At 35.6% G+C, this 26,617-nt stretch overlaps 1 protein-coding gene and 2 long non-coding RNA genes across 6 annotated transcripts in view; 2 read left to right on the forward strand and 1 right to left on the reverse strand.

The window, feature by feature from the left end:
* Nucleotides 1–9,594, forward strand: part of LOC124360926 (atlastin-2-like) — an 84,765-nt gene extending 75,171 nt beyond the window's left edge. For all 4 annotated transcript variants that reach the window (XM_046814929.1, XM_046814930.1, XM_046814932.1 and 1 more), the window contains exon 6: nucleotides 8,801–9,594. In XM_046814929.1, coding sequence (XP_046670885.1) covers nucleotides 8,801–8,989 — 189 coding nt within the window. In that variant the 3' untranslated portion in view covers nucleotides 8,990–9,594. The remainder of the gene's footprint in view (nucleotides 1–8,800) is intronic.
* LOC124360927 lies at nucleotides 4,365–6,129 on the reverse strand. Its single transcript, XR_006922290.1, has 3 exons — nucleotides 5,658–6,129; nucleotides 4,748–5,611; nucleotides 4,365–4,611 (listed from the first exon to the last, which is right to left on the reverse strand). It is a non-coding gene; the product is annotated as an uncharacterized LOC124360927 (long non-coding RNA).
* A 6,163-nt stretch (nucleotides 9,595–15,757) lies between the features above and the next one.
* On the forward strand, nucleotides 15,758–24,250 carry LOC124360928. The gene is made up of 2 exons (XR_006922291.1): nucleotides 15,758–19,288; nucleotides 21,869–24,250. It is a non-coding gene; the product is annotated as an uncharacterized LOC124360928 (long non-coding RNA).
* The last annotated feature ends 2,367 nt before the right edge of the window (nucleotides 24,251–26,617 follow it).

Below are 26,617 nucleotides of genomic sequence, written 5' to 3' on the forward strand. Positions count from 1 at the left end.
GAAAAAGAAAAACACTCGGCAGGAAACAATACAGCATTCAAACTCTTTATCTACACATAGACTATTAATTCTAGGTATAACAACTCTCTTAATTTGGTAAGAATTACTGCCCAACCATAACTCCTCCACCATGTAATAATATGTGGTATGTTTGACTACAATAGTTATTTATAACAGAGTAGTTATTAATTTTAACAAATTTAATTTCATCAGGTTTTAGTTTATGTTCACTTAGTACTATTATGTCTGGTTTCAACTCTTCAAGGACTATTTCCAAAGCTAACCCCCTAGATAAAAAAATGTTGAATATTTTGATGTAGACTTTGTATTTTTTAATTTATGTTTCTCTCATGTAGTGTGGAGGAGCCATGTTATCTCTTATTGGTTACCAGGAGAACAGTAACCAGACAGAATGTGTCTCATATTCTAGCTGGGTTTCTTCATTTTATAATACCTTTAAAATGAGGTGTCGCTTGCCAGGAGTTCCTATTTAAAAACTTTGACTTACCTCCAAACTACCCCATTTTGGAGGGAGGAGGTCAAAAGTTTTTGTTTATCAAAAACCATCTGGTAGATATGAATATGGGGTTCCTGGACCACTTTGGTGTGAACACGAAATCAATGTGAAATGTCTATCTAAAACACCATAAACAATCCACCACAACTTGAAAAAATGTGTTTAAGAGAACTGAAAATTCTTGTTAAACAAAAATCTAACACTCTTTTGCTGTTTGCTTCTAAGGAATTTTATTTGAAAATCTAAATATTATTGTTAAATCTTTGAAACATTTGAAGGATTGTAAATTTCAAATCCAAATGTTGTCATTACTTTGTTTGCTTAACAAATCAATTATTATTGTTATTAAGTAATCATTCTTTATATATACAAATAAATTTCCAGTTTTTTCCCTGAATTCATACTAATAATTTATAAAAATTTATATAAACGAATAAGAACAAATTACTGTATCCATGTGGTAAATGTTATAAAGATATATACAAAGGCTTTCATGCTATATTTTGTACAGGAACATGTTCTCAGTGGTTCCAGAGAATGTACTTCTCTAACTCTGAGGAATATAAAAGCATAGCACAGTTACCAAGAAAATAGCTCTGTGACAAATGTTGTACATCTGTTGATTTCCAATTAGAGCATGAAAAAGAAACTATAGTTATGAATCAAGATATAACTCAAGAACTAATGAATCAACATGAAATTATAAATTCACTTAACGGTGACATTAACCGTGCATGAAAAGAAATTATAAGTCTTAAGAATCATAATATACAATTGGAAAATTTAGTAATAACAAAAGAAGAAACAATTAACTATACTGCTGGGAAGAGAAGTAAATAGATTACGTACTAAATTGAACCAAAAAGAACATTTGAATATCTCAACAATCAAGAAAGTAAATTCAGGGATTTTTTCAATGATTGTGAAAAGTAAAAAAAGATACCTAACCCTATACCTAAGACATATAATAGTGGAAACCAAAATCACATTGAATTAAGTACAGTATGAGATTTTACAAGCTGATGAAGCTGAGACTTCAGGTGTTGGTGATCTCAGTGTTGATGGAAGCCACAGTGAGACATACATGAATAAGGTGTTCATTTGTGCTGATAGTCTTGGACGAGATTTAGCCTGGCACCTTAATAAAATGCATAATGATCATGAAGCAGTAGGTTTTGTGAAGCCTGGGGGGCGTACAAGACAAATTTTGAAGATGTAAAAAATAGAAATAAAAATGATTACTTGGTGATGGTATGCAGCACAAATTATATGGCAAAAAATTAAGCAAATGAAGATTTTACTTTAATATCTGAAACCTTAGACAGAGCTACAAATACAAACATTACTTTAGTAGACCTCCCACACTGTTACGATCTGGCTAGTTGGTCCTGTGTCGACAAAGAAGTTGAAAAGACAAATAAGCGCCTCGAAGAGCTTAGTGGCGAGTACTCCAACTTGACAAGTGGTTAGCTGAAGTAGTAGCAAAAGCCATAACTGACCACAGGCTGGGCCTACAAGATGTGTAACCTCCTCCTCCAGGAGCTTATGATGTGTCAGGGAACTGCTTACCAATTGGAAAAAACCACAGTCCACAAGTAGAAGCTCACCACAATCTAAGGACACATGCCTCATTGTTTATCACTTAAATTTCAATGTATAAGAAATAAATTAGAAGAATTAAATCTATGGTCAAATAACTTAAATATACACTATAAATGAACACTGGCTTTGTTCAGAAGAGTCTTTGCTATATGTGCCGGCAGGTTTTTGTGTAGGTAGTGTTTATTGCCGAAAACCTCCCCTTAGAAGAGGGGGTTGCAGTATATATGTTAAAAGAGATATAATATATAAAACTATTGAATTAGAACATTTATGTGTAGATATCGTTTTTGAGCTTTCAGGTATATTTTTAGTTGGTTTGAATGCTATCATTATAACAATTTATCGAACTCCAAATTCTATCATTAATGATTTTATAAATATTTTTAATGAGCTACTTGATTATATAAATAAAAAATATTCTAATGTAAAGTTTATAATATCAGTGATTTTAATACCCATATAACAAAATGGTGTCAACTCTTGTAGACTTCATAAAAGAACTAAAACACCTCACATTCATAGATCAGTATCCCTAATCTTTTGTCACCCACTTTCAACCACCCTGTTTACCTTACCATCCACCAGCCGACCTACTCAACTCTTGAGCTCTTTTATCACAGAAGTACAACAGCTCAATTTCTTAGATCAGTATCCCTAACCTTTCTCGCCTACTTTCAACCATCCTGTTTACCTTACCACCCTGTTTACCTTACCATCCACCAGCCGACCTACTCAACTCTCGAGCTCTTTTATCATAGAAGTACAACAGCTCAATTTCTTAGATCAGTATCCCTAACCTTTCTCGCCTACTTTCAACCATCCTGTTTACATTATTTATATATTATAAATATATAAATATAATATATTGTTTGTTATATTATATACTGTTTGTTTATTTATATATTATATTTTTAGTTGCGCTGCCACATAACTGGAAATCGTGGCAGTGTAATTCCGAGGTTTTGTAATGTTATTTAATTGTTTAGTTATTATGGAATAAATCATTATTCTCATTATTCTCATTACCATCCACCAGCCGACCTACTCAACTCTCGAGCTCTTTTATCACAGAAGTACAACAGCTCAATTTCTTAGATCAGTATCCCTAACCTTTCTCGCCTACTTTCAACCATCCTGTTTACATTACCATCCACCAGCCGACCTACTCAACTCTCGAGCTCTTTTATCACAGAAGTACAACAGCTCAATTTCTTAGATCAGTATCCCTAACCTTTCTCGCCTACTTTCAACCATCCTGTTTACATTACCATCCACCAGCCGACCTACTCAACTCTCGAGCTCTTTTATCACAGAAGTACAACAGCTCAATTTCTTAGATCAGTATCCCTAACCTTTCTCGCCTACTTTCAACCATCCTGTTTACATTACCATCCACCAGCCGACCTACTCAACTCTCGAGCTCTTTTATCACAGAAGTACAACAGCTCAATTTCTTAGATCAGTATCCCTAACCTTTCTCGCCTACTTTCAACCATCCTGTTTACATTACCATCCACCAGCCGACCTACTCAACTCTCGAGCTCTTTTATCACAGAAGTACAACAGCTCAATTTCTTAGATCAGTATCCCTAACCTTTCTCGCCTACTTTCAACCATCCTGTTTACATTACCATCCACCAGCCGACCTACTCAACTCTCGAGCTCTTTTATCACAGAAGTACAACAGCTCAATTTCTTAGATCAGTATCCCTAACCTTTCTCGCCTACTTTCAACCATCCTGTTTACATTACCATCCACCAGCCGACCTACTCAACTCTCGAGCTCTTTTATCACAGAAGTACAACAGCTCAATTTCTTAGATCAGTATCCCTAACCTTTCTCGCCTACTTTCAACCATCCTGTTTACATTACCATCCACCAGCCGACCTACTCAACTCTCGAGCTCTTTTATCACAGAAGTACAACAGCTCAATTTCTTAGATCAGTATCCCTAACCTTTCTCGCCTACTTTCAACCATCCTGTTTACATTACCATCCACCAGCCGACCTACTCAACTCTCGAGCTCTTTTATCACAGAAGTACAACAGCTCAATTTCTTAGATCAGTATCCCTAACCTTTCTCGCCTACTTTCAACCATCCTGTTTACATTACCATCCACCAGCCGACCTACTCAACTCTCGAGCTCTTTTATCACAGAAGTACAACAGCTCAATTTCTTAGATCAGTATCCCTAACCTTTCTCGCCTACTTTCAACCATCCTGTTTACATTACCATCACCAGCCAACCTACTCAACTCTCGAGCTCTTTTATCACAGAAGTACAACAGCTCAATTTCTTAGATCAGTATCCCTAACCTTTCTCGCCTACTTTCAACCATCCTGTTTACATTACCATCCACCAGCCAACCTACTCAACTCTCGAGCTCTTTTATCACAGAAGTACAACAGCTCAATTTCTTAGATCAGTATCCCTAACCTTTCTCGCCTACTTTCAACCATCCTGTTTACATTACCATCCACCAGCCAACCTACTCAACTCTCGAGCTCTTTTATCACAGAAGTACAACAGCTCAATTTCTTAGATCAGTATCCCTAACCTTTCTCGCCTACTTTCAACCATCCTGTTTTTTACCACCCTGTTTACCTTACCATCCACCAGCCGACCTACTCAACTCTCGAGCTCTTTTATCACAGAAGTACAACAGCTCAATTTCTTAGATCAGTATCCCTAACCTTTCTCGCCTACTTTCAACCATCCTGTTTACATTACCATCCACCAGCCAACCTACTCAACTCTCGAGCTCTTTTATCACAGAAGTACAACAGCTCAATTTCTTAGATCAGTATCCCTAACCTTTCTCGCCTACTTTCAACCATCCTGTTTACCTTACCACCCTGTTTACCTTACCATCCACCAGCCGACCTACTCAACTCTCGAGCTCTTTTATCACAGAAGTACAACAGCTCAATTTCTTAGATCAGTATCCCTAACCTTTCTCGCCTACTTTCAACCATCCTGTTTACATTACCATCCACCAGCCGACCTACTCAACTCTCGAGCTCTTTTATCACAGAAGTACAACAGCTCAATTTCTTAGATCAGTATCCCTAACCTTTCTCGCCTACTTTCAACCATCCTGTTTACATTACCATCCACCAGCCGACCTACTCAACTCTCGAGCTCTTTTATCACAGAAGTACAACAGCTCAATTTCTTAGATCAGTATCCCTAACCTTTCTCGCCTACTTTCAACCATCCTGTTTACATTACCATCCACCAGCCGACCTACTCAACTCTCGAGCTCTTTTATCACAGAAGTACAACAGCTCAATTTCTTAGATCAGTATCCCTAACTTTTCTCGCCTACTTTCAACCATCCTGTTTACATTACCATCCACCAGCCGACCTACTCAACTCTCGAGCTCTTTTATCACAGAAGTACAACAGCTCAATTTCTTAGATCAGTATCCCTAACCTTTCTCGCCTACTTTCAACCATCCTGTTTACATTACCATCCACCAGCCGACCTACTCAACTCTCGAGCTCTTTTATCACAGAAGTACAACAGCCGACCTACTCAACTCTCGAGCTCTTTTATCACAGAAGTACAACAGCTCAATTTCTTAGATCAGTATCCCTAACTTTTCTCGCCTACTTTCAACCATCCTGTTTACCTTACCATCCACCAGCCGACCTATTTAACTCTCGAGCTCTTTTATCACAGAAGTACAACAGCTCAATTTCTTAGATCAGTATCCCTAACTTTTCTCGCCTACTTTCAACCATCCTGTTTACCTTACCATCCACCAGCCGACCTATTTAACTCTCGAGCTCTTTTATCACAGAAGTACAACAGCTCAATTTCTTAAATCAGTATCCCTAACCTTTTGTCACCCACTTTCAACCATCCTGTCTACCTTACCATCCTTCTGTGAAACACTGCTATAGAGCTAATGCCCCCTTTAGTTTGTATAATCAATAAATCGTTTAGCGTTGGTGAGTTCCCCACAGCCCTTAAGCTCTCTAAAGTAAACCCTAAACATACAAAAGGTTCAACATGGGAAGTCCAAAATTACCATCCCATAAACACTCATTGTGACAGTAAATTACGATGAAGGAAATTGAATATAAAATTCAATTGTAGAGTTAGACAATGGTACTGCAGGGTAGGATCGTGACACTAAGAAATATTTCTAAAGTAGGGGATATTGTCCACCTATGCATGTTGCCTTAATTATTGTAACTGAGAATAACATGACCATTTCATTTTATCATCAAACAATTTTATTTTCTATAATTGATTAATTTAGCATATGAATGCATAAACCATTGAGAAATAGTAAGGAGCCTTAATTTTACTATTCAATAAATCTTTAAACATTACACAAACAAAAAGCTAAGTGAGGGAATTGCCGCTGCAAATGTCATTACGTGACTATTTTAAAATGTATTCAAATAGTCTAAAATAAAAGCGAGATAAAAATGATCTATTGTTCTTTTATAATTTTGGTTTACATTTAAAGAATACACAAATTTTCTTTTGTGTAGTTTGCCATGTTCAGTGCCAGTTTTTTATAAAACAACGATAACAAATGTCTGCAATTCTCTCATTTATTATTAATTTTTATAAATGATTTGTTACAAACTAATTTTAAAGGAAAAGTATTTGCATTTGCTGATGATTTGGCTTTATTTTACTCTCATTCTGATGTAAATTGCTTGGGAGATATTATGGCTCATGATATCGCAAAATTAAAAAATTGGTGTGAAGCTAACAGAATGATAGTTAATGTTGACAAAACAAAGTATATTAATTTTAGCCCTTCAGATTACAACATTCCGTTCACTTTAAAATTTCATGATTATAATTGTAGTTATATTGATTGAAACTGTCAACATATAGAAAAGGTCAATAACATTAAATATTTAGGTATAGTTTTTGACAGTTGTTAACCCATTGACTGCGGCGTAGTTTCACCGCGCTCTAGCAAGTGGCTACACCACACTGAACCGGTAAACAAGCGGTGGAGCGCGGGGTCCCCGGTGACCCCGCCGCACCGAACGTGTTAACATGGGAAAACCATATAAGCGACCTTCATAAGAAATTACGCATGTCAATAAGAAAGTTCTATTTTTTTTAAACTGTTGTGATAGAGAAATATTAAGAACTTTATAATATGCAGTAATCCATTCACGGATGCAGTATGGAATAAATTGTTGGGGTGGGACGTTTAAATATCTAATTGAAAAATTAAGAGTTACGCTAAACTACTTCCTCAGAATAATTTTAAGTAAACAAAAAACTAAGTTTAAGTAACAGTTCATTTCCACTATACGTTGATTTAAAAATATTGCCGATTCACAACATCTGTTTGTATACAAGGTGTTAAGAACATTCTTTATTAGAAGAGGGAATAATGGGAACCAACATTTATTTTACTCTACCCGTAATGTACAACAGGGTACAAAAAGAACTCCTAAAGTGAACAAAGAAATGTTTAGGCATTCCTTCCAATACCTTGCTCCTAAATATTTTAATCAAATACCAATTTCTTTTAGGACTTGCAATTCATTTAAGACAAATTGTGCTAAATTGTTTAACTGGCTTTTGTTGCAAGAAGATGTTAAGTTTTAAAATTATGTCCTCAGATAAAATATAGTTTAACATGAATTTGTATATTTATATATTATTATATTTATATATTTGTTATTTCATTATTTATTTGTTACATGTATTCAATGATATATTGTTGATTCAGTACGGTTATTTTTAAAATGTTATTGTTATTGTTGAATTGTTATTGTTAAGATTTTATTATTGTTATTGATGTGTTACTAGTAGTTTAATTGCTGTTATTCTGTGTTGAGTTATTAATATAATGAATACCAACACACACACACACACACACACACACACACACACACACACATATATATATATATATATATATATATATATATATATATATAATATATATGTATGTATATATGTATATGATCTTCAGTAAAATGAGCTTGTGAATCAGTAACAAGAAGGAAGGAAAAGTTAGAATTGGATTAGCTTACCCAGTAAGAGGTTAGTTACACACAACACAAAACTTGTATCACTTGTATTAATTACCACACAACCACAACTATTAGTTTTCACAACACAGCCGCTTGTGGCAGTTTCAACAAAATATAGGAAAACACAATGTGGATAGGATAGTAAATTGTAAATGGATAGTTTAGTATTTATTTCTGATGAATTGTGTCACTGAGTGTCCAGAGTAATGCCAGCTAATGCATGATTGAGTCCGGCACAGTTTGGACAAACCTCTGTCTGAGAGCGAAACTGAACTTTGCTCTCTGAACAGGTTGGGCAACCAATGAAAATAAAATCACTGTTGGCCGCGCGTTATTCAACAATATTTGGATATTCATACCAACCTATCAGCTCTGGTTCACGTCAGTAGTATTAAAAAATAAATAAAATAAAAAGAAAGCACCACAATTGGAGGCAATTTAAAATAATTATTTAAGTTGCTGGACTCTAGATTAAGTTTATTAATATTGTTATTAAATTATATCACTGGCCACACTACTGGTAACAGTGGTCAGTAAATTCCGAAAAAAGTTATTGTGAATTATACTTTGTAAATTATTGATAGAATAAATTATTATTATTTGGTCGTGTTGTCTTTAGATGCAATTTACCACTATAACTATTGTTGCAGCGCAATTTGGTGAAAGGTATTGAAAATATGGACAGTGATCAGAGTGCAAAACTTAGGGATGACTACAATCTGATGTTCGTGGTCCGAGACTGGGTTTATGAGGAGGACCATTCTTTTGGACTAGAAGGAGGCAAGACATATATTGAGAGAGATAGTGAACGAGTAAGTAAACAATACAGGTACATATAGTAGAACATTTTAGTAGGCCACAGTAAAAATAAAAGCTACAAATATCAATTTTTATAAACAGGTTTTTAATTTATATTCTGATAACCACAGTAGCCTCCCTCTTAACCCGACCACTTTAACCTGTCGTGATCGGACACAAATGAATGTTGGGCTGTTTTAACTAAACTCTATGACTCGTGAGGACCTGTTGCAACGTGAATGCTTTTGCTTTATTCCTGACAGTCTTTAATTCCTTTTTGATTTTCTAGAGTTTTCCTGGTTTATATAAATACAGTTGTAGGTAATGTGTGTCTATCCGGCCAAATCTATATGCAGTGGTGCCGCCAGTCTCGAGTTAGCTGGATCATAAACTATGTTGGTTTCAGTTTTTTTCTTTGGTATATGTGTCTTAAGAAATCTTGGTACTGCCAACAAACATAGCCAAACAAAAGTATTGATAAGAATAATAAAAAAAAATTTTAGCCGGCTTATTTATGCTAATAGACTAGGTGAGTTAAAATAATTATAACTTTTATAGGTCAACCACTTGTAAAGAAACCTACGCAGAAGCCAATTTCTGAGCAGTACCATGCAGGAGGGGCCCCCCTCTGGCGGGGGGTTGTGGTGGGGAGTGGGACCAGCACCTTCTTGTATCTGTTTATCAGCTGTGTGGATTGTGTCTCGCTCTCACAGTTTTGTTTACACTGCAGCTATTTTACCTGTTCTCTAACTATATTATATTTTTTCTGTAGGCATATACAAGTGTCGCAGTCTAAGCGTAAAATATTAATTGAACATTAATGTAGCCATAGATGAATCCAGGAAGCTTGCATTTTGTTTTGAGGTTAGCCGTGTAGTGGCAGTGGCCATTAGAGATGTGTCGTTCAATTCAAACGGGTCAGTCAAGTGAACAAGTGATACGGATCACAGTGTTTCAAAATACTCATTCACCTCGAATGTTTCGTTCACTTTTTCCTGCTAACTGAATAAATTTTATATTTTTTTCAAACCGGATATATTATTTGTAATGATCGTTAAAACTTACAATATTATTATTAAGTTCATTTAAAAACTCTTATCCATGAAAAATAGCTTAAAATCATATGGAACTAAAACTACAGAGTTTATGCATTAGGTTACACTAGGTCCTCAAAATTGTTCAGTCGTTACTTTCATTCACTGCTAACCGATTAAGAATAAAACTGTAATCGTATAACTCAACGGGGGGAGTAGGGAATTTAAGTATTAAAGGAAATTATTTTCAAACGAGCAGTGTGTTTGTTTCATTTTTAGTAATTTATTTTAAACATTTGTAGGGAATAATCTTACTTAAAACCAAAGGCGTATCAATCAACCAAGTCTATTGAATATAAGTATTAACATTTAAAATATTTAGTAATGTATCTGGTAACTTACAATTACATTTTTAAATCAGTTTTAATAGATATATTTGCATTTACTAGATTCCTGAAAAAATACATTTATTGTTATATATCTATCCATTCACTGTACGATATCCTGTTTCTTCCTCTATTCGAACACTTTTTTACTAGCAGTTCCTTTCGTTTACTCGGTCATTACATCCAGTCGTTCATTTTGTTCGGTCAATACGATGACCGGTATAACACGCTCTAGCGGGAAGGCTCAGTAACTCTGTACTGACCGGTTTAACTGAACGAATCGCAGCAATGAACGAGACCGATTAAGCCGGATCAATCAGATGATGTAATAGAGCGAATGCCGAGAAGTGGTGGGGATACTAGGAGAGGGCGGCATCACAGCGTCGGAGGGGTATTTACCCCACCCTGCGTGAACTCAAATCATCCAGAGTCTTTTTGGAAGCGGTTTACCTATAATAGCTCACGTTTAGTGAAGTAGGGTTCAAAGTAGCCTTCAACATCAAGAAGCTTTGTTGTCATGAAACAAACAAGGGTGCAATAGACGTTCTCAGGAACTCAGTAAACATGAATTATATACTAATAAAAACTGTAATACAGTTAAAATTATTTTTGTTTAAGTGGTTCATGTATTTGTGGTCTGAAGATAAATATTACTGTGTTAAAATTAAAATGTTTTCTATTGTCCATGCTTTATCAGATAACTTATTAAAGTTTAACATATATTTGGTCCTTGTGTTATAAGTATGGGCGTCATTGCGCATCTCATACTCATTTAGATTTTCTTTAACTTTTACTAAACAGTTTTATATTTATAAAACATTTTTTCAATAAACATTGAATCACAAAAAGTACGTATATATAAAACATATATATACAGGGCGTTTCAAAAAGAACTTTACAACTTTAAAAATTCATATAAAATTTATTAAATAAGGTATAGAGCTGGTTTTGGTGTTGTTTTTAAGGGAAACAGTTCAAGTTTTGACTCGCGTAGTCTGCTAGTGCCTAATAGCGGTTTAGTTTTTTTTAAAGAACAACTGTTTAATAATGCTCATATTGAACATTTTACAATTTTGCTTCCAACAAAAATGTATTTCCTTAATTATCTCGTTTTCTTACTGCTTTGCAGTTTTAAAGAACAGCTGTTTAATAACGCTCATTGTTGAAAACAGCTGTTTGATTGATGAATATTGCTTGTGCTATAAAAACATAACCTAAGCCCCTTCATTACAGTACTGATATTGAAGTTCGAGAAATGGCTTTTAATGTTGAACAAAAAGTGAAGTGTTGTGTTTTGGCTATTGCTTTTGGCAACATTACAGAAGCAATTAGACAATTTTAGGTTGCCTATCCAGGAGTTGAACCACCTAGCAATCCAACAATAACTAAGTGAAAAATATTACCGGTAGTTTTGAAAGAACTTAGTGTCATAAAAAAGTACTCTGGAGGATCAAATGAGGAAAGAGAAGTACTAGTATGTGCACAAGGTAAACTGAAATCACTAAGGAAGGTTGAACTTGAAACTGGTCCAGAAATGGATCAAGCAATCTTCCAATAGATGGTGCTCCTCATTTCACAAATCCGGTCAATTCTGCCGTACACACCATGTGGTGTTTGTGTTCATGTTGTGATCTCTGATTTTTTAAGAAATTTCATTATTTTTTTAAAGAAATTGTGAATGAAATTTACACCTTGTTGTTCAGTTCGACACCGGGTACAGTTACAGATAAACAGCTTTAACAACAGCAAGGTAATATCTCACATTTTTATATTTCACAATAAGTTTCTGAAAATATTGGTATATTATTGCAAGCAAGATTAGATTAGGACCTGGCTTTGAGCTGCTACTGATAACTAGATTCAGCAGATTATCAGTAGTCAATATATACTGCTTATCAGACCTTATCTATTTGTTTATTTACAATTGTTGTGACACGTTTCAGCTCATTATAGTTTTCACTCATTGTAGAATTCAGTTTCATCCAAATTTTATTTATTTATCCACAAATTTATCTAAATATGAAGAAAAACATTGAGAAATACCCATGTGGGGGATTGTTTTAAACATGTGGGAGTAAATGTTAGGGCTATACTTTGTTTGGAGTGTTTAAACTGGTATCATTTTAAGTGTACAAATCTTTTTCTTGATGATTTCCGTAATATTGAGAAATCAAAAAGAAAATGAGTGTGTGTTAAATGTTTGAACACATAAACGATTGTCCACAGTGCCGATACTGATGAACTTAATGAGGTTTTAAAAGAACAATTACAAAATATGAATGAAGTAATGAAAACATTAAATAAAGATTTATTTTAAGCTCAACAAGAAATAAAAAACTTAAAAAGTGAAAAAGTTCATTTGGAGCATATGTTATTGAAAAATACTGAAGAAATTATAAAAATGGAACATGTAATGACAGAAATGAAGAAAACCCCGGTAGAAGAATTTATTACAGTCGGGAAATCTGAACAGTGAGAGCAGACTTAGCTTGCCATGTGGTTCTCAACCAGAAACTTGTGTTTGAAACAGTTATGTCCCTTAGTTCACAATACAAAAATAAGGTCATCAGTAACAAACAGCTTTGTTACTGAAAATCCGTTTCATGTTCTCCAAATTGATGACGAGACACATGGAAGTGTGGAAAATTATATGGAGGTACGGAGCGGTGTCAAAGGAACAGAATGTTGGTTTGTGCAGATAGCCATGGCAGAGAAACAGCCTGGCATTTGAACAGTTTACAAGACAGCCTTGAGGCAGTAGGATTTGTTAAACCAAATGGACGCTCCAAGAAAATTTGTGATAGGAAAAATATTACAAATGAGGTTTCTGAAGAACAATATCTGTTGGTCATTATATCAGGTATAAATGACTGCCCCCAGTGAATCAAAAAAGTGTTTAATCAGTATCTCTGAAACTAAATAAAGTTAAAGAAAAAAATGTTGTTTTAGTAGATGTGCCAAAACGATACGATCTTCCTGAGTGGTCATGTGTAAACAAAGAAATTCAAAAAACCAATTTTGAAGTAAAGGAAATAGTTTAATAATATAAGACTGGTGGAAGCAGGTAATGCTGATAGAGAACTCTTCACTCGCCATGGCATTCACTTTAACATCAAGGGTAAAAATATGGTTGGCACAGGCAATTATCAACGTAATAAATAGGAAAATAGTTAGTAATCCTGCTGAAATGACCATACACAGTGAAATTACTTAAAACTTGAGGGACAAGGAAGAAGAGCTAACAAAATAGCACTGAGTGATAATAATAACACATATTACTATTGTAAAGAATATGCAAAGATTAAGTTTTTATTTATAAATATACAAGGAATTAAGAGAAAAATGGAAGAATTAGAAGTGGTGACCAACAAGAATGACTGCACATGGTCTGCATTGCCCAGCACTGGTTGCAGTCAGAAGAAGTTGGGCTTCTAGTTCCAGAGCATTTTTTACTGGGAAACAGTTTTTGTCACATCAAGCATAACCATGGTGGTGTGAGCATTTTTGTTGAGAACAATTCTAATTTTAAAACAATAGATTTAAGCATATATTGTCAAGAACTACATTTTGAAGTGACTTGTATAGAACTCATTAATGAAAAATTAATAATTTCACTTTATAGATCACCAAAGGGAAGGACCGATATTTTTCTGCAAACCCTACAAGTACTTTTTAGATACTTAGTAGGTCTAAAATGTAAAATTGTTATGAGTGGAGATATAAATGTAGAATTTGATGTTTTAACTTAAAAAAATAGTGTTAATAGTTTTTGTATATACCCAGACAATATAATATTGTATTGCACAAATAACAAACCCACACGAGGTGAATCTTGTTTAGACAATATAATTACCAATATAAATTCACAAAATTATAAGTGTAAGATTCTGAGACCAGATTTATCTGATCATGATGCTCTGTATTTGGAAATATATGTAGATAGTTTGAGTACGTCCACTAATGGTTTGGTAAAAAATCAAACGCAGGTTGTGTTTAGGGCCAATAACAAAAATTGAAATATTGAAGTTTAGACAAATGTAGGCGGATGAAGATTTTATGGCAACTTTGGGACAAATGAGTTCCTGTATTTGTTTACAAAAATTCTTCAATACATTTTTGGTTTTATTTGAAAAGTCTTTCCCAAAAAAGGTGTGCAAGTCTAATCTGGAGCTTAACAAAAAGGGTAAGCCAACTTTGAATTGGTATACACCACAGCTTGCTCTTAAAGAACAATATTTTATTGTGTAAAGACGTGTACAGAAAACAAGGAAATGATCAGCTTTTTTGAACTCTCTTGAAGAATTTGAAGGGCCATTACAGATCTGCTTTGAAGGAATCCAAGAGGGCAAAAATGAGGAAATAATTGAAAGATCTTCAAACGAATGTAAAGCTGCGTGGACTATCATCAACAGAGTAGCAGAGAAGACTTCTTCAACCAGTACAAAACCAAATATCCAACCAGATGAGTTAAACAGTTTTGTAAAACCTCAGTGGAAGAAATTAGTTCTAAAATTAATGCTTCTCCCAGTTCGGCAGTGAGGTGTCTTGGAACATGTACTACAATGCAGTATTTTTTTAAATTTTACTTTTTATACATTATTTTTAAATGATGTCTGTAATATAATTATATCTCTTACAAGTTCAGCAACAAGAGATGTTTATGGTATTTCCAGTGATCTTTTAAAAGAAGTTGTTTTGTCTGTATTAGAGCCTCTATATTGTATAAATCGTAATATTATAGAGGGAACATTTCCTGATTTGTTAAAGTTAAGTAGAGTGGTACCCATTTTCAAAAAAGGGGATCCTATCAAACCAAGTAGTTATCGTTCGATCTCATGTATACCATTGTTGGCTAAAATTTATGAGAAAGTGCTCAAGATTCAGATCTGTCACTATTTTGAATCCCACAATCTATTTAGTAACAATTAATTGGGCCACTGCACTGGAAGATCAACTGTCCAGGCCATAGATACTCTTGTGGAACAAATTTTATTGACTTTAGAAGACAGTACTGCAGCTCAGGTCACTTTATGTGATCTTAGCAAAGCCTTTGATACTGTACAGCATGACGTATTGTTGGCAAAATTACAGTTTTCAGGGTACAAACCTAGCTGTCTTGGAATCTTACCTCAAAGATCGTAAAGGTGGAGGGTGAGACTAAGGTTATGTAAAGTAGTTAGTATTATAAACCATTTGAGCAGAACGTTTATTATTTAAGAATAGATGCAGGGTGGCACTAAGGTCATGTAATGAAGTTATTACTGTAAACCATTTGAGCAGAACTTTTATTGTTTAAGAATAGGTGGAGGGTGAGACTAAGGTTATGTAATGTAGTTAGTATTATAAACCATTTCAGCAGAACGTTTATTGTTTAAGAATAGGTGCAGGGTGGCACTAAGGTCATGTAATGTGGTTAGTATTATAAACCATTTGAGCAGAACGTTTATTGTTTATGAATAGGTGCAGGGTGGCACTAAGGTCATGTAATGTGGTTAGTATTATAAACCATTTGAGCAGAACGTGTATTGTTTAAGAAAAGGTTCATGGTGGCACTAAGGTCATGTAATGTGGTTTAGTATTATAAACCATTTGAGCAGAACGTGTATTGTTTAACCTGTTGGCGAGTGCGCACGTCATATGACGTTCCCGTGTAATGGTTATTAAAGGAGTGAGCCGTTTTACCTTAACTAACCTCAAAGGAGTAAGGGTAAAAAAATTGAATTTTTTTACAAAAAACTATTTAATTACTTGTAAAAACACTGTTTATAATGTTACATTATATTTTTGAGCATACTATATGTTCTTAGAAATTTTTTTGCGTATGAAAATTTTGAAAACAAGGAAAAATGCAAAGCGATACTTTACATGAAGAACATTCATAAGACGTGTCCTTTCGCCGTGACGGGGCCTTGGTTGTGTGCATACATACGTAGCAGGGTCTTTGAAGTTTCCTCTTGCGGCTCGAACTCTCAGGTAGTGGGCGGGGGAAATGGCGACCGGAGAGTCGGAGCGGGTCCTTGGCTCCGCCCACGGGCCGCGAGACAGTAACAGCTGCGTCGCTGTTCGGCGCTATGTGGGCTTCCAACAACTGTCGAATTAGATTCATGCGGTAGTCCATGATGTGAATCTTTACACTAGGGTTTGTTTGTTTCATTTTTTCTCTGTAGATGAGATAGGCATTCAAAACTGATATATCTAATAAATGCAAGAACAGCTTGACATACCATTTCATAGTTTTTCTTGTTGTGTCATTCATTGAACGAAACCATCATATCGGCTCGGTCCACGGCTCCCATATTTCTGTTGTAATTAACAACACATAAAGGCTTCACTTGATTTCTGGCTGTTCTTGTATTTACTCTTACCATTTCATGTTTGTCTACAGTTGTAATCATGGTTACATTACGTTTATCACACCATCGAACTATAAGCATATTATCATTATGCCGCAGCTCAACATCTCCTTTTTTCAACTTTTTCGTGAGACATGGCACATTTTTGCGTTTAGCATTCAAAGTGCCACATGCTCCTGTGTTTTTCTCATATAGCCATGAAAACAGATCTGGACTGGAATACCAGTTATCCATATAAACTGTGTGGTTCTTATTCAAATATGGCCTTAGAATACTTTTGATAACTTTTGATGAAATGCCATCGTTACAACTGTCTTCGTCAATATTTGTACCCTTACCGGTATAAACTATAAAGTCTAAGACTACTCCGGTTTCACAGTCACACAGGACGAATGTTTTGACACCAAATCGTTTCCATTTGTTGGGAATATATTGGCGAAAAGATAGCCTTCCCTTCCAAAGCATGAGGCTCTCGTCAACAACTAAATTCTGGTATGGCTGAATTAGTGATCTATATTTTCTCCTCAATGTTTCTATTACTGTCCTAATTTTGTATAGCTTATCCCCAGAATTAGAATTTATGTTGTCATCAAAGTGGATCAAGCGCCTCAAAAGTAGGTATCTGTCTTGAGAGAAAATCTTAGAAAAAAATAGGAGTTTCTATCAGTGGATCACTCGACCAATACTGTTTTATTGTATTTTTTTTGCAATGTGACATCAGAAGGCTGGTTGCTAAAAAGCAATAAATTTCATCGGGATTTGTTTCCACCCATTTGTGAAGTTTGGAAAACTCAGTAAGGACACCTTTAGTGCTTTCAGAATAGTATTTGTTTGTCTCGGCTGAAATGTGGGAAACAAAATCATAGTCAAATATTTTATAAAATGTGTCAATTTCCTTCCACTCATTGGCTCCTAATTCATCAGTAACAATCAATCCGGAACTTGAACTTTCAAAATTAGCTATCCTAGGTTCAAAATTGGCATTGTGTGTCCATTTGCAAGTAGAGCATACCTCATCTGTGTGTGTGTGTAGTAATCATTACTTGGGTGTACATTTTCATTTGTTTGTCCATGTAGGTCAGGTAAAGGTGTACTGACTAGGCTACTCACGTTGAAAGATTCATCAGTAGTTTCCATGCAGTTTTCCTCGCAATTGGCAAAATCTTCATCCATACTCTCTTCAAAAATGTCCTCAACATTAAAAAAATCTCCATCGGAATCCAATACATGTCCATCGTTATCAGTGTTATAGCTGCCATCAGATTCTATATCCAATTCTCTGCGAATGGCATCGCTATTGTCACAGATGCGATTTTCCCATTCCATCGCAACGTGTTCACTCACACTACATAACACTCTACTATAATTTCAAACAGAAACAGTAATTACAATAGAAAAGTAGCACAGCAGTAACATAACCACATCAGTCAGGAGCAGAATAGCGGCAGAATAAAAAAGGCGCGAAATCTGTCACAAGTGGCGCAACTAGTTCCTTGATTTACCACCAGATTGTAGCATGTTACGGATACTTTTAACCATGGTATGTATGTAAAACTAAACGGCGGTATCGCGCATCCTTGTGTCAGCTGATACAGTCAAGCCAAACAGCTGAGCCTTCCAGCTTGTGATTTGGGTGTAGCAGATGATCAGCTCCAACACACCATTGACGTCACGGGGCGGGACTTACGACATACCATTTAGTTGGATATACCGTGATTTCATCATTCAGATGATGTTTAAACTAATGGATTTTAATGTAATCTCTAGACACGTCATATGACGATGGTCCTCATATGGGAACATACGTCATATGACGAAGGTCCTCATTTGGGACTTTTTTCATGTCAAATGCGCACCTCGCCAACAGGTTAAGAAAAGGTTCATGGCGGCACTAAGGTCATGTAATGTGGTTAGTATTATAAACTATTTGAGCAGAACGTGTATTGTTTAAGAATAGGTGCAGGGTGGCACTAAGGTCATGTAATGTTGTTAGTATCGTAAACTATTTGAACAGATTGTGTATTGTTTAAAAATAGGTGCAGGGTGGCACTAAGGTCATGTAATGTGGTTAGTATTATAAACCATTGGAGCAGAACGTGTATTGTTTAAGAATAGGTGCAGGGTGGCACTAAGGTCATGTAATGTAGTTAGTATTATAAACCATTGGAGCAGAACGTGTATTGTTTAAGAATAGGTACAGGGTGGCACTAAGGTCATGTAATGTGGTTAGTAATGTAAACTATTTGAACAGAACGATTGTTTAAGAATAGGTGCAGGGTGGCACTAAGGTCATGTAATGTGGTTAGTAATGTAAACTATTTGAACAGATTGTTTAAGAATAGGTACAGGGTGGCACTAAGGTCATTTAATGTGGTTAGTATTATAAACCATTGGAGCAGAACGTGTATTGTTTAAGAATAGGTACAGGGTGGCACTAAGGTCATGTAATCTTGATAGTATTGTAAACCATTTGAGCAGAACGTGTATTGTTTAAGAATAGGTGCAGGGTGACACTAAGGTCATGTAATGTAGTTAGTATTATAAACCATTTGAACAGAACGTTTATTGTTTAACCCTTTCACTGCCAACGTCCTGTTTTGTAAAACTATACCTAAACTGCCAACGACCTTAAAACTGGACGTCGGTAATCTACGCCTAAACTACCAGCATCCTTTTTTCCGGACGTTCGTAAAATAATTAATTAATAATATAGAAGTTCACATAATTGTCTTTTATTTGTGTTTACTGTGTTCAGAATGAAGCACAGAATACGTAACACATGTTGTAAAGTAATATTCTATTAACAGATGATTTACATCAGCTGGTATAGTTGGCATTTGTGCCGCTAGTAGCGCTGAGTGCAAACATCAGCATGGTCACCGAGTGAGCTTTGGTTATCGTGTTTGTATACATTTGAATCAGAGTAATTAATGTGGTTTATTTGTTGTTTACGAGTGTCAACTCCTCATTTATGGGAGGAGTTGATGGTGCAGACCAGATGCTGTACCAGTACCAGGATGACCGAAAAAATATGAAGTTCTGGAAGAAAGTAGCCCTCAACTTGTTTGGTAGAATGATGCTCAATGCATACTTACTGTATAAAGTAAACACGACAAAGCCTTTAAGCCATTTAGATTTTATAGCATCAGTTGTAGAGGAAATGGGCAGGGAGTGGATACAAGATCAGGAAAGCAGACATGGACCCAGACTCGGCCCTAATCCGAGAGGTACTCCAACCAACCGAGGTGGTGGTGATGCAGATTCAAGCAAGTTTTTTGAAAAAATTGAAGACAATAAAGAAAAAAACTGCTGTGTGTGTAGTGCTGCCAGTACAAAGGCGGGTGGTAAGAGGAAAAAGTCTACGTACCAGTGTACAAAGTGCAAAAAGGGATTGCACACTAAGTGCTTCCCATTTCACTCGTGCTAAATTTGCTAACATGGATTCTTTTGTAAATATGACAAGAATGATTGTAAATAGCCTAAGAAAATATTCTAAGAACTATTTTTAAGTTGAAAAGAATAATAAAACAGTTTAGAATAGTTGAATAAGACAATAACTTGGTGAAGCAGTTGTTACAGTGTGGTTTTTCAGATTGCCTATAAATTTTGTGAGTTTGTAATCTTATATATAAAAATGAAACTGTTCGTGTGTGACAGCATCACTCACAAACGGCTGGACGGATTCGCCTAATTTTTTTTTTAATTTGTTCGTCTTGATCTGTAGAAGGTTATAGGATACTTTTTATCCCTTTCCCGATTCAGGATTCCGCCCCACTGGTTACAGAAATACCCGTAAGAAATGCATTGCAGCAAACATATGTTATTAAGTGAAAGAGTCTTTTCAAATTTTTAATCAGCTGTTCTTTGTAAACATATATAAATTACTATTTTAAATTTCTTTACACTTATAGTTTTAAAGCATAGAGTAAGCTTAAGAGAAACGACAAATTTTGTTTAAACTGTTTCTGCAATCACTGTTAAACATAGACTTTACTATCCAGATAATATAATTCAAATTTGACGTAAAAATTCACCTTTAACTGCAATATTTATTTAATATAAACCATGCTCATGCTTGATCAGAAGAGCAATGCAGATATCATAATTACTATCTTACGTTGGCTACAAATATAAAGAATGTTATAAAATCAACCTTAGTTGTTTTTTTTTGACAGAAGTATGGTTCTCAAAACTCCGTGTGTACATATTCTCTCGATCGAGACAACAAAGCAAGCTCAATCGTGGCATCGGAGATATAACTAATTTAATCTAAAATTTATTATAGTAAAAAAAAAATTTACTAAGTAATATAAGGACTTCGGTTCTTAAGATTTGCGTGCGAAGCCGTGGGTAACACGTAAACATATGATACATAGATCTTGCGGAGTTTTCAATAACAACTCCCCCTGTATAGTCGACGGCAAGTGTTCTAAGCGATACCCTAGAGCATTGATTGCTGAAACCATCTCGGGAAATGATGGGTTACCCGTTGTATCGTCGGCAATCAGTTGAGGACGGTGGGCGATCTGTAATTGTAAAGATAAAAGAACAAAATTTTGATGTAGATAACCGTTGATTGTGCCGTACTCGCCAATATTGTCCGAATATTGGAATTTTGTAACTCTGTCAAATTGATAAAGTACATATGTAAATATGTTAACAAAGGTAGCGACATGGCCAAGAGGTAAGTGAAACGAAGTTCACCGGGTCAGCTAGTAAGTCATAAAAACACTCATAAAAACTATAATTTTAAAGATATTTACATATATTTTTTTTTAATTTGCTCAAAATAGTATTGAGCTTCAAAATAAAACACTTTAATTTATATTGAATGAAGTTTACAAAATATAATCTCAAGTCAAACTAAAAAAAAAAAAAATTATATAAAAGGTAAGTACATATTTTGTTTCAAAAATATTATAAGTTCCTGAATTGTACATTTAGATATTGTATTAAATACTACATTTCTTGAGGAAAAAAACAAAGCATTATTTAGCTTTCAATGACTATAAATAGCAAAGCTATGAATTTTTTATGTGAAACATTGCAAAATGTCCAAAATTGGCCTGGCAGTTTGGGTACATGCCCATGATGAACAGCCTGGCAGGTTGGGCGCATGTAGTAACAAAATTGTCTGGCAGTAAAAGGGTTAAGAATAGGTGCAGGGTGGCACTAAGGTCATGTAATGTGGTTAGTATTATAAACCATTTGAACAGAACGTGTATTGTTTAAGAATAGGTGCAGGGTGGCACTAAGGTCATGTAATGTTGTTAGTATCGTAAACCATTTGAACAGAACGTTTATTGTTTAATAATAGGTGCAGGGTGGCACTAAGGTCATGTAATGTTGTTAGTATCGTAAACCATTTGAACAGAACGTGTATTGTTTAAGAATAGGTGCAGGGTGGCACTAAGGTCATGTAATGTTGTTAGTATCGTAAACCATTTGAACAGAACGTGTATTGTTTAAGAATAGGTGCAGGGTGGCACTAAGGTCATGTAATGTTGTTAGTATCGTAAACCATTTGAACAGAACGTGTATTGTTTAAGAATAGGTGCAGGGTGGCACTAAGGTCATGTAATGTTGTTAGTATCGTAAACCATTTGAACAGAACGTTTATTGTTTAAGAATAGGTGCAGGGTGGCACTAAGGTCATGTAATGTTGTTAGTATCGTAAACCATTTGAACAGAACGTTTATTGTTTAAGAATAGGTGCAGGGTGGCACTAAGGTCATGTAATGTTGTTAGTATCGTAAACCATTTGAACAGAACGTTTATTGTTTAAGAATAGGTGCAGGGTGGCACTAAGGTCATGTAATGTTGATAGTATTGTAATCTATTTGAACAGAACGTTTATTGTTTAAGAATAAGTGCAGGGTGGCACTAAGGTCATGTAATGTTGTTAGTATCGTAAACCATTTGAACAGAACGTTTATTGTTTAAGAATAGGTGCAGGGTGGCACTAAGGTCATGTAATGTTGATAGTATTGTAAACTATTTGAGCAGAACATGTATTGTTTAAGAATAGGTGCAGGTTGGCACTAAGGTCATGTAATGTAGTTAGTATTATAAACCATTTGAACAGAACGTTTGTTGTTTAAGAATAGGTGCAGGGTGGCACTAAGGTCATGTAATGTAGTTAGTATTGTAAACCATTTGAACAGAACGTTTATTGTTTAAGAATAGGTGCAGGGTGGCACTAAGGTCATGTAATGTAGTTAGTATTGTAAACCATTTGAGCAGAACGTGTATTGTTTAAGAATAGGTGCAGGGTGGCACTAAGGTCATGTAATGTAGTTAGTATTATAAACCATTTGAACAGAACATTTATTGTTTAAGAATAGGTGCAGGGTGGCATTAAGGCCATGTAATGTTGTTAGTATTGTAAACTATTTGAACAGAACGTGTATTGTTTAAGAATAGGTGCAGGGTGGCACTAAGGTCATGTAATGTTGTTAGTATTATAAACCATTTGAACAGAACGTTTATTGTTTAAGAATAGGTGCAGGGTGACACTAAGGTCATGTAATGTAGTTAGTATTATAAACCATTTGAACAGAACGTTTATTGTTTAAGAATAGGTGCAGGGTGGCATTAAGGCCATGTAATGTTGTTAGTATTGTAAACTATTTGAACAGAACGTGTATTGTTTAAGAATAGGTGCAGGGTGGCACTAAGGTCATGTAATGTTGTTAGTATTATAAACCATTTGAACAGAACGTTTATTGTTTAAGAATAGGTGCAGGGTGGCACTAAGGTCATGTAATGTTGTTAGTATTATAAACCATTTGAACAGAACGTTTATTGTTTAAGAATAGGTGCAGGGTGGCACTAAGGTCATGTAATGTTGTTAGTATTGTAAACTATTTGAACAGAACGTGTATTGTTTAAGAATAGGTGCAGGGTGGCACTAAGGTCATGTAATGTGGTTAGTATTATAAACCATTTGAACAGAATGTTTATTGTTTAAGAATAGGTGCAGGGTGGCACTAAGGTCATGTAATGTTGTTAGTATCGTAAACCATTTGAACAGAACGTGTATTGTTTAAGAATAGGTGCAGGGTGGCACTAAGGTCATGTAATGTTGTTAGTATCGTAAACCATTTGAACAGAACGTTTATTGTTTAAGAATAGGTGCAGGGTGGCACTAAGGTCATGTAATGTTGATAGTATTGTAATCTATTTGAACAGAACGTTTATTGTTTAAGAATAAGTGCAGGGTGGCACTAAGGTCATGTAATGTTGTTAGTATCGTAAACCATTTGAACAGAACGTTTATTGTTTAAGAATAGGTGCAGGGTGGCACTAAGGTCATGTAATGTTGATAGTATTGTAAACTATTTGAGCAGAACATGTATTGTTTAAGAATAGGTGCAGGTTGGCACTAAGGTCATGTAATGTAGTTAGTATTATAAACCATTTGAACAGAACGTTTATTGTTTAAGAATAGGTGCAGGGTGGCACTAAGGTCATGTAATGTAGTTAGTATTATAAACCATTTGAACAGAACGTTTATTGTTTAAGAATAGGTGCAGGGTGGCACTAAGGTCATGTAATGTTGTTAGTATTATAAAACCATTTGAACAGAACGTTTATTGTTTAAGAATAGGTGCAGGGTGACACTAAGGTCATGTAATGTAGTTAGTATTATAATACCATTTGAACAGAAACGTTTATTGTTTAAGAATAGGTGCAGGGTGGCATTAAGGCCATGTAATGTTGTTAGTATTGTAAAACTATTTGAACAGAACGTGTATTGTTTTAAGAATAGGTGCAGGGTGGCACTAAGGTCATGTAATGTTGTTAGTATTATAAACCATTTGAACAGAACGTTTATTGTTTAAGAATAGGTGCAGGGTGGCACTAAGGTCATGTAATGTTGTTAGTATTATAAACCATTTGAACAGAACGTTTATTGTTTAAGAATAGGTGCAGGGTGGCATTAAGGCCATGTAATGTTGTTAGTATTGTAAACTATTTGAACAGAACGTGTATTGTTTAAGAATAGGTTGCAGGGTGGCACTAAGGTCATGTAATGTGGTTAGTATTATAAACCATTTGAACAGAATGTTTATTGTTTAAGAATAGGTGCAGGGTGGCACTAAGGTCATGTAATGTGGTTAGTATTATAAACCATTTGAACAGAACGTTTATTGTTTAAGAATAGGTGCAGGGTGGCACTAAGGTCATGTAATGTGGGTTAGTATTATAAACCATTTGAACAGAAAGTTTATTGTTTAAGAATAGGTGCAGGGTGGCACTAAGGTCATGTAATGTGGTTAGTATTATAAACCATTTGAACAGAACGTTTATTGTTTAAGAATAGGTGCAGGGTGGCACTAAGGTCATGTAATGTTGTTAGTAATGTAAACCAATTGTGAACAGAATGTTTGTATTGTCTTTGTTAAGGAATCATGGTGCAGGGTGGGCCACTAAGGTCATGGTAATGTTAGGTTAGTAATTATAATCAACCATATGAACAGAAGAGTTTATTGTTTAAGAATAGGTGCAGTGGTGGCACACTAAGGTCATGTAATGTGGGTGTAGTTAGTATTATAAACCTATTGTTGAACAGAACGTTTTATTGTTTAAGAATAGGTGCAGGGTGTGGCACTAAGGTCATGTAATGTTTGTTAGTAATGTAAACCTATTTGGGGGAACAGAACGGTGTTATTGTGTAGCAATAGGTGAAGGGTGGCACTGAGGTCATGTAAATGTGGTATAGTAATGTTAAACTATTTAGATCAGATGTACTATGTAATGTAGTTAAGTATTATAAACCATTATTGCACAGAACGTGTATTGTGTAAGTGAATACGGTGCTGTGAGGCATTAGAGGTCCATGTAAATGTTGTTATATTTATAAACCATTTGAACAGAACGTGTTATTGTGTAAGAATAGGTTGCAGGGAGGCACTGAGGTCATGTAATGTTTGTATTGTAAACATTTACAGCCCCACCCCCCCCCCCCCCCACCCCCCCCCCCCCCCACCCCCCCCCCCCCCCACCCCCCCCCCCCCCCACCCCCCCCCCCCCCCACCCCCCCCCCCCCCCATTGGTTCCTGCCATCACCATTACCGTATCACCCTGAGTCAGCTGTGCAATCTCTCTTTTAAGATTTACCTATCGCATCTTTAAGCTTACCATTAGGTACAAACCACGAACTGAGCTCAAAGTTCCCTGGCAACCTCTCTTCCAATAACTGCTGAATTCCGCGACCGTGACTATCCGCTATCAAGACTATCTTACGTTTGACCTTATCTATCGTATCGTTACTAACTGATTTCCACTATTCCAAATTTAGAATTTACCGTAAGGGGATACTTCTTCTCCACTTACATTCACAGCCTTCGCCCAACATTTATTGTTCACTATTTTAGTTAATACTCGTGCCAAATACACGCCCTGTATGGTAAGACCCACTGGTTCGACCACTACATCCGAACCCTCCAGATTATCATTAGTCGTAGATCCAAATTTGCTTAACTTCAACCTGAACCAGTTTCTCACTCCGCGCGGGTTATTGTGACATCTTTTGCGTTATACACGTAATTCTCTATACAACTGTCCTGGCGTTTAGGCCACTCGGACAACCTCAGGTTTTCGTAGTAGGGGCCTGTTGCCTTTTTGTGGCGCGGCGCAACTACTTGCCTACCTGAATCGGGGACACTCTCACCCCTGTGCAACCGATTTAACCAAATGTTCTTTCCAGACATACGGAGAACACCTTCCGTGATGTCTATCGATGCATTCCCCTCTTTCAGAATATCACAAACCTAACACGGCTAAATACCCACGGGGTAGGTTACTCACAACAAAGTTCCCTTTCAACCGGCACACCCGGCTTTAACATCAAAGTCACTTTTTGTCTGCCGTAAATCTTCAGAGTTCGTCCT

Source organism: Homalodisca vitripennis, chromosome 4, assembly GCF_021130785.1.
Source record: "Homalodisca vitripennis isolate AUS2020 chromosome 4, UT_GWSS_2.1, whole genome shotgun sequence".
NCBI lineage: Eukaryota > Metazoa > Arthropoda > Insecta > Hemiptera > Cicadellidae > Homalodisca > Homalodisca vitripennis.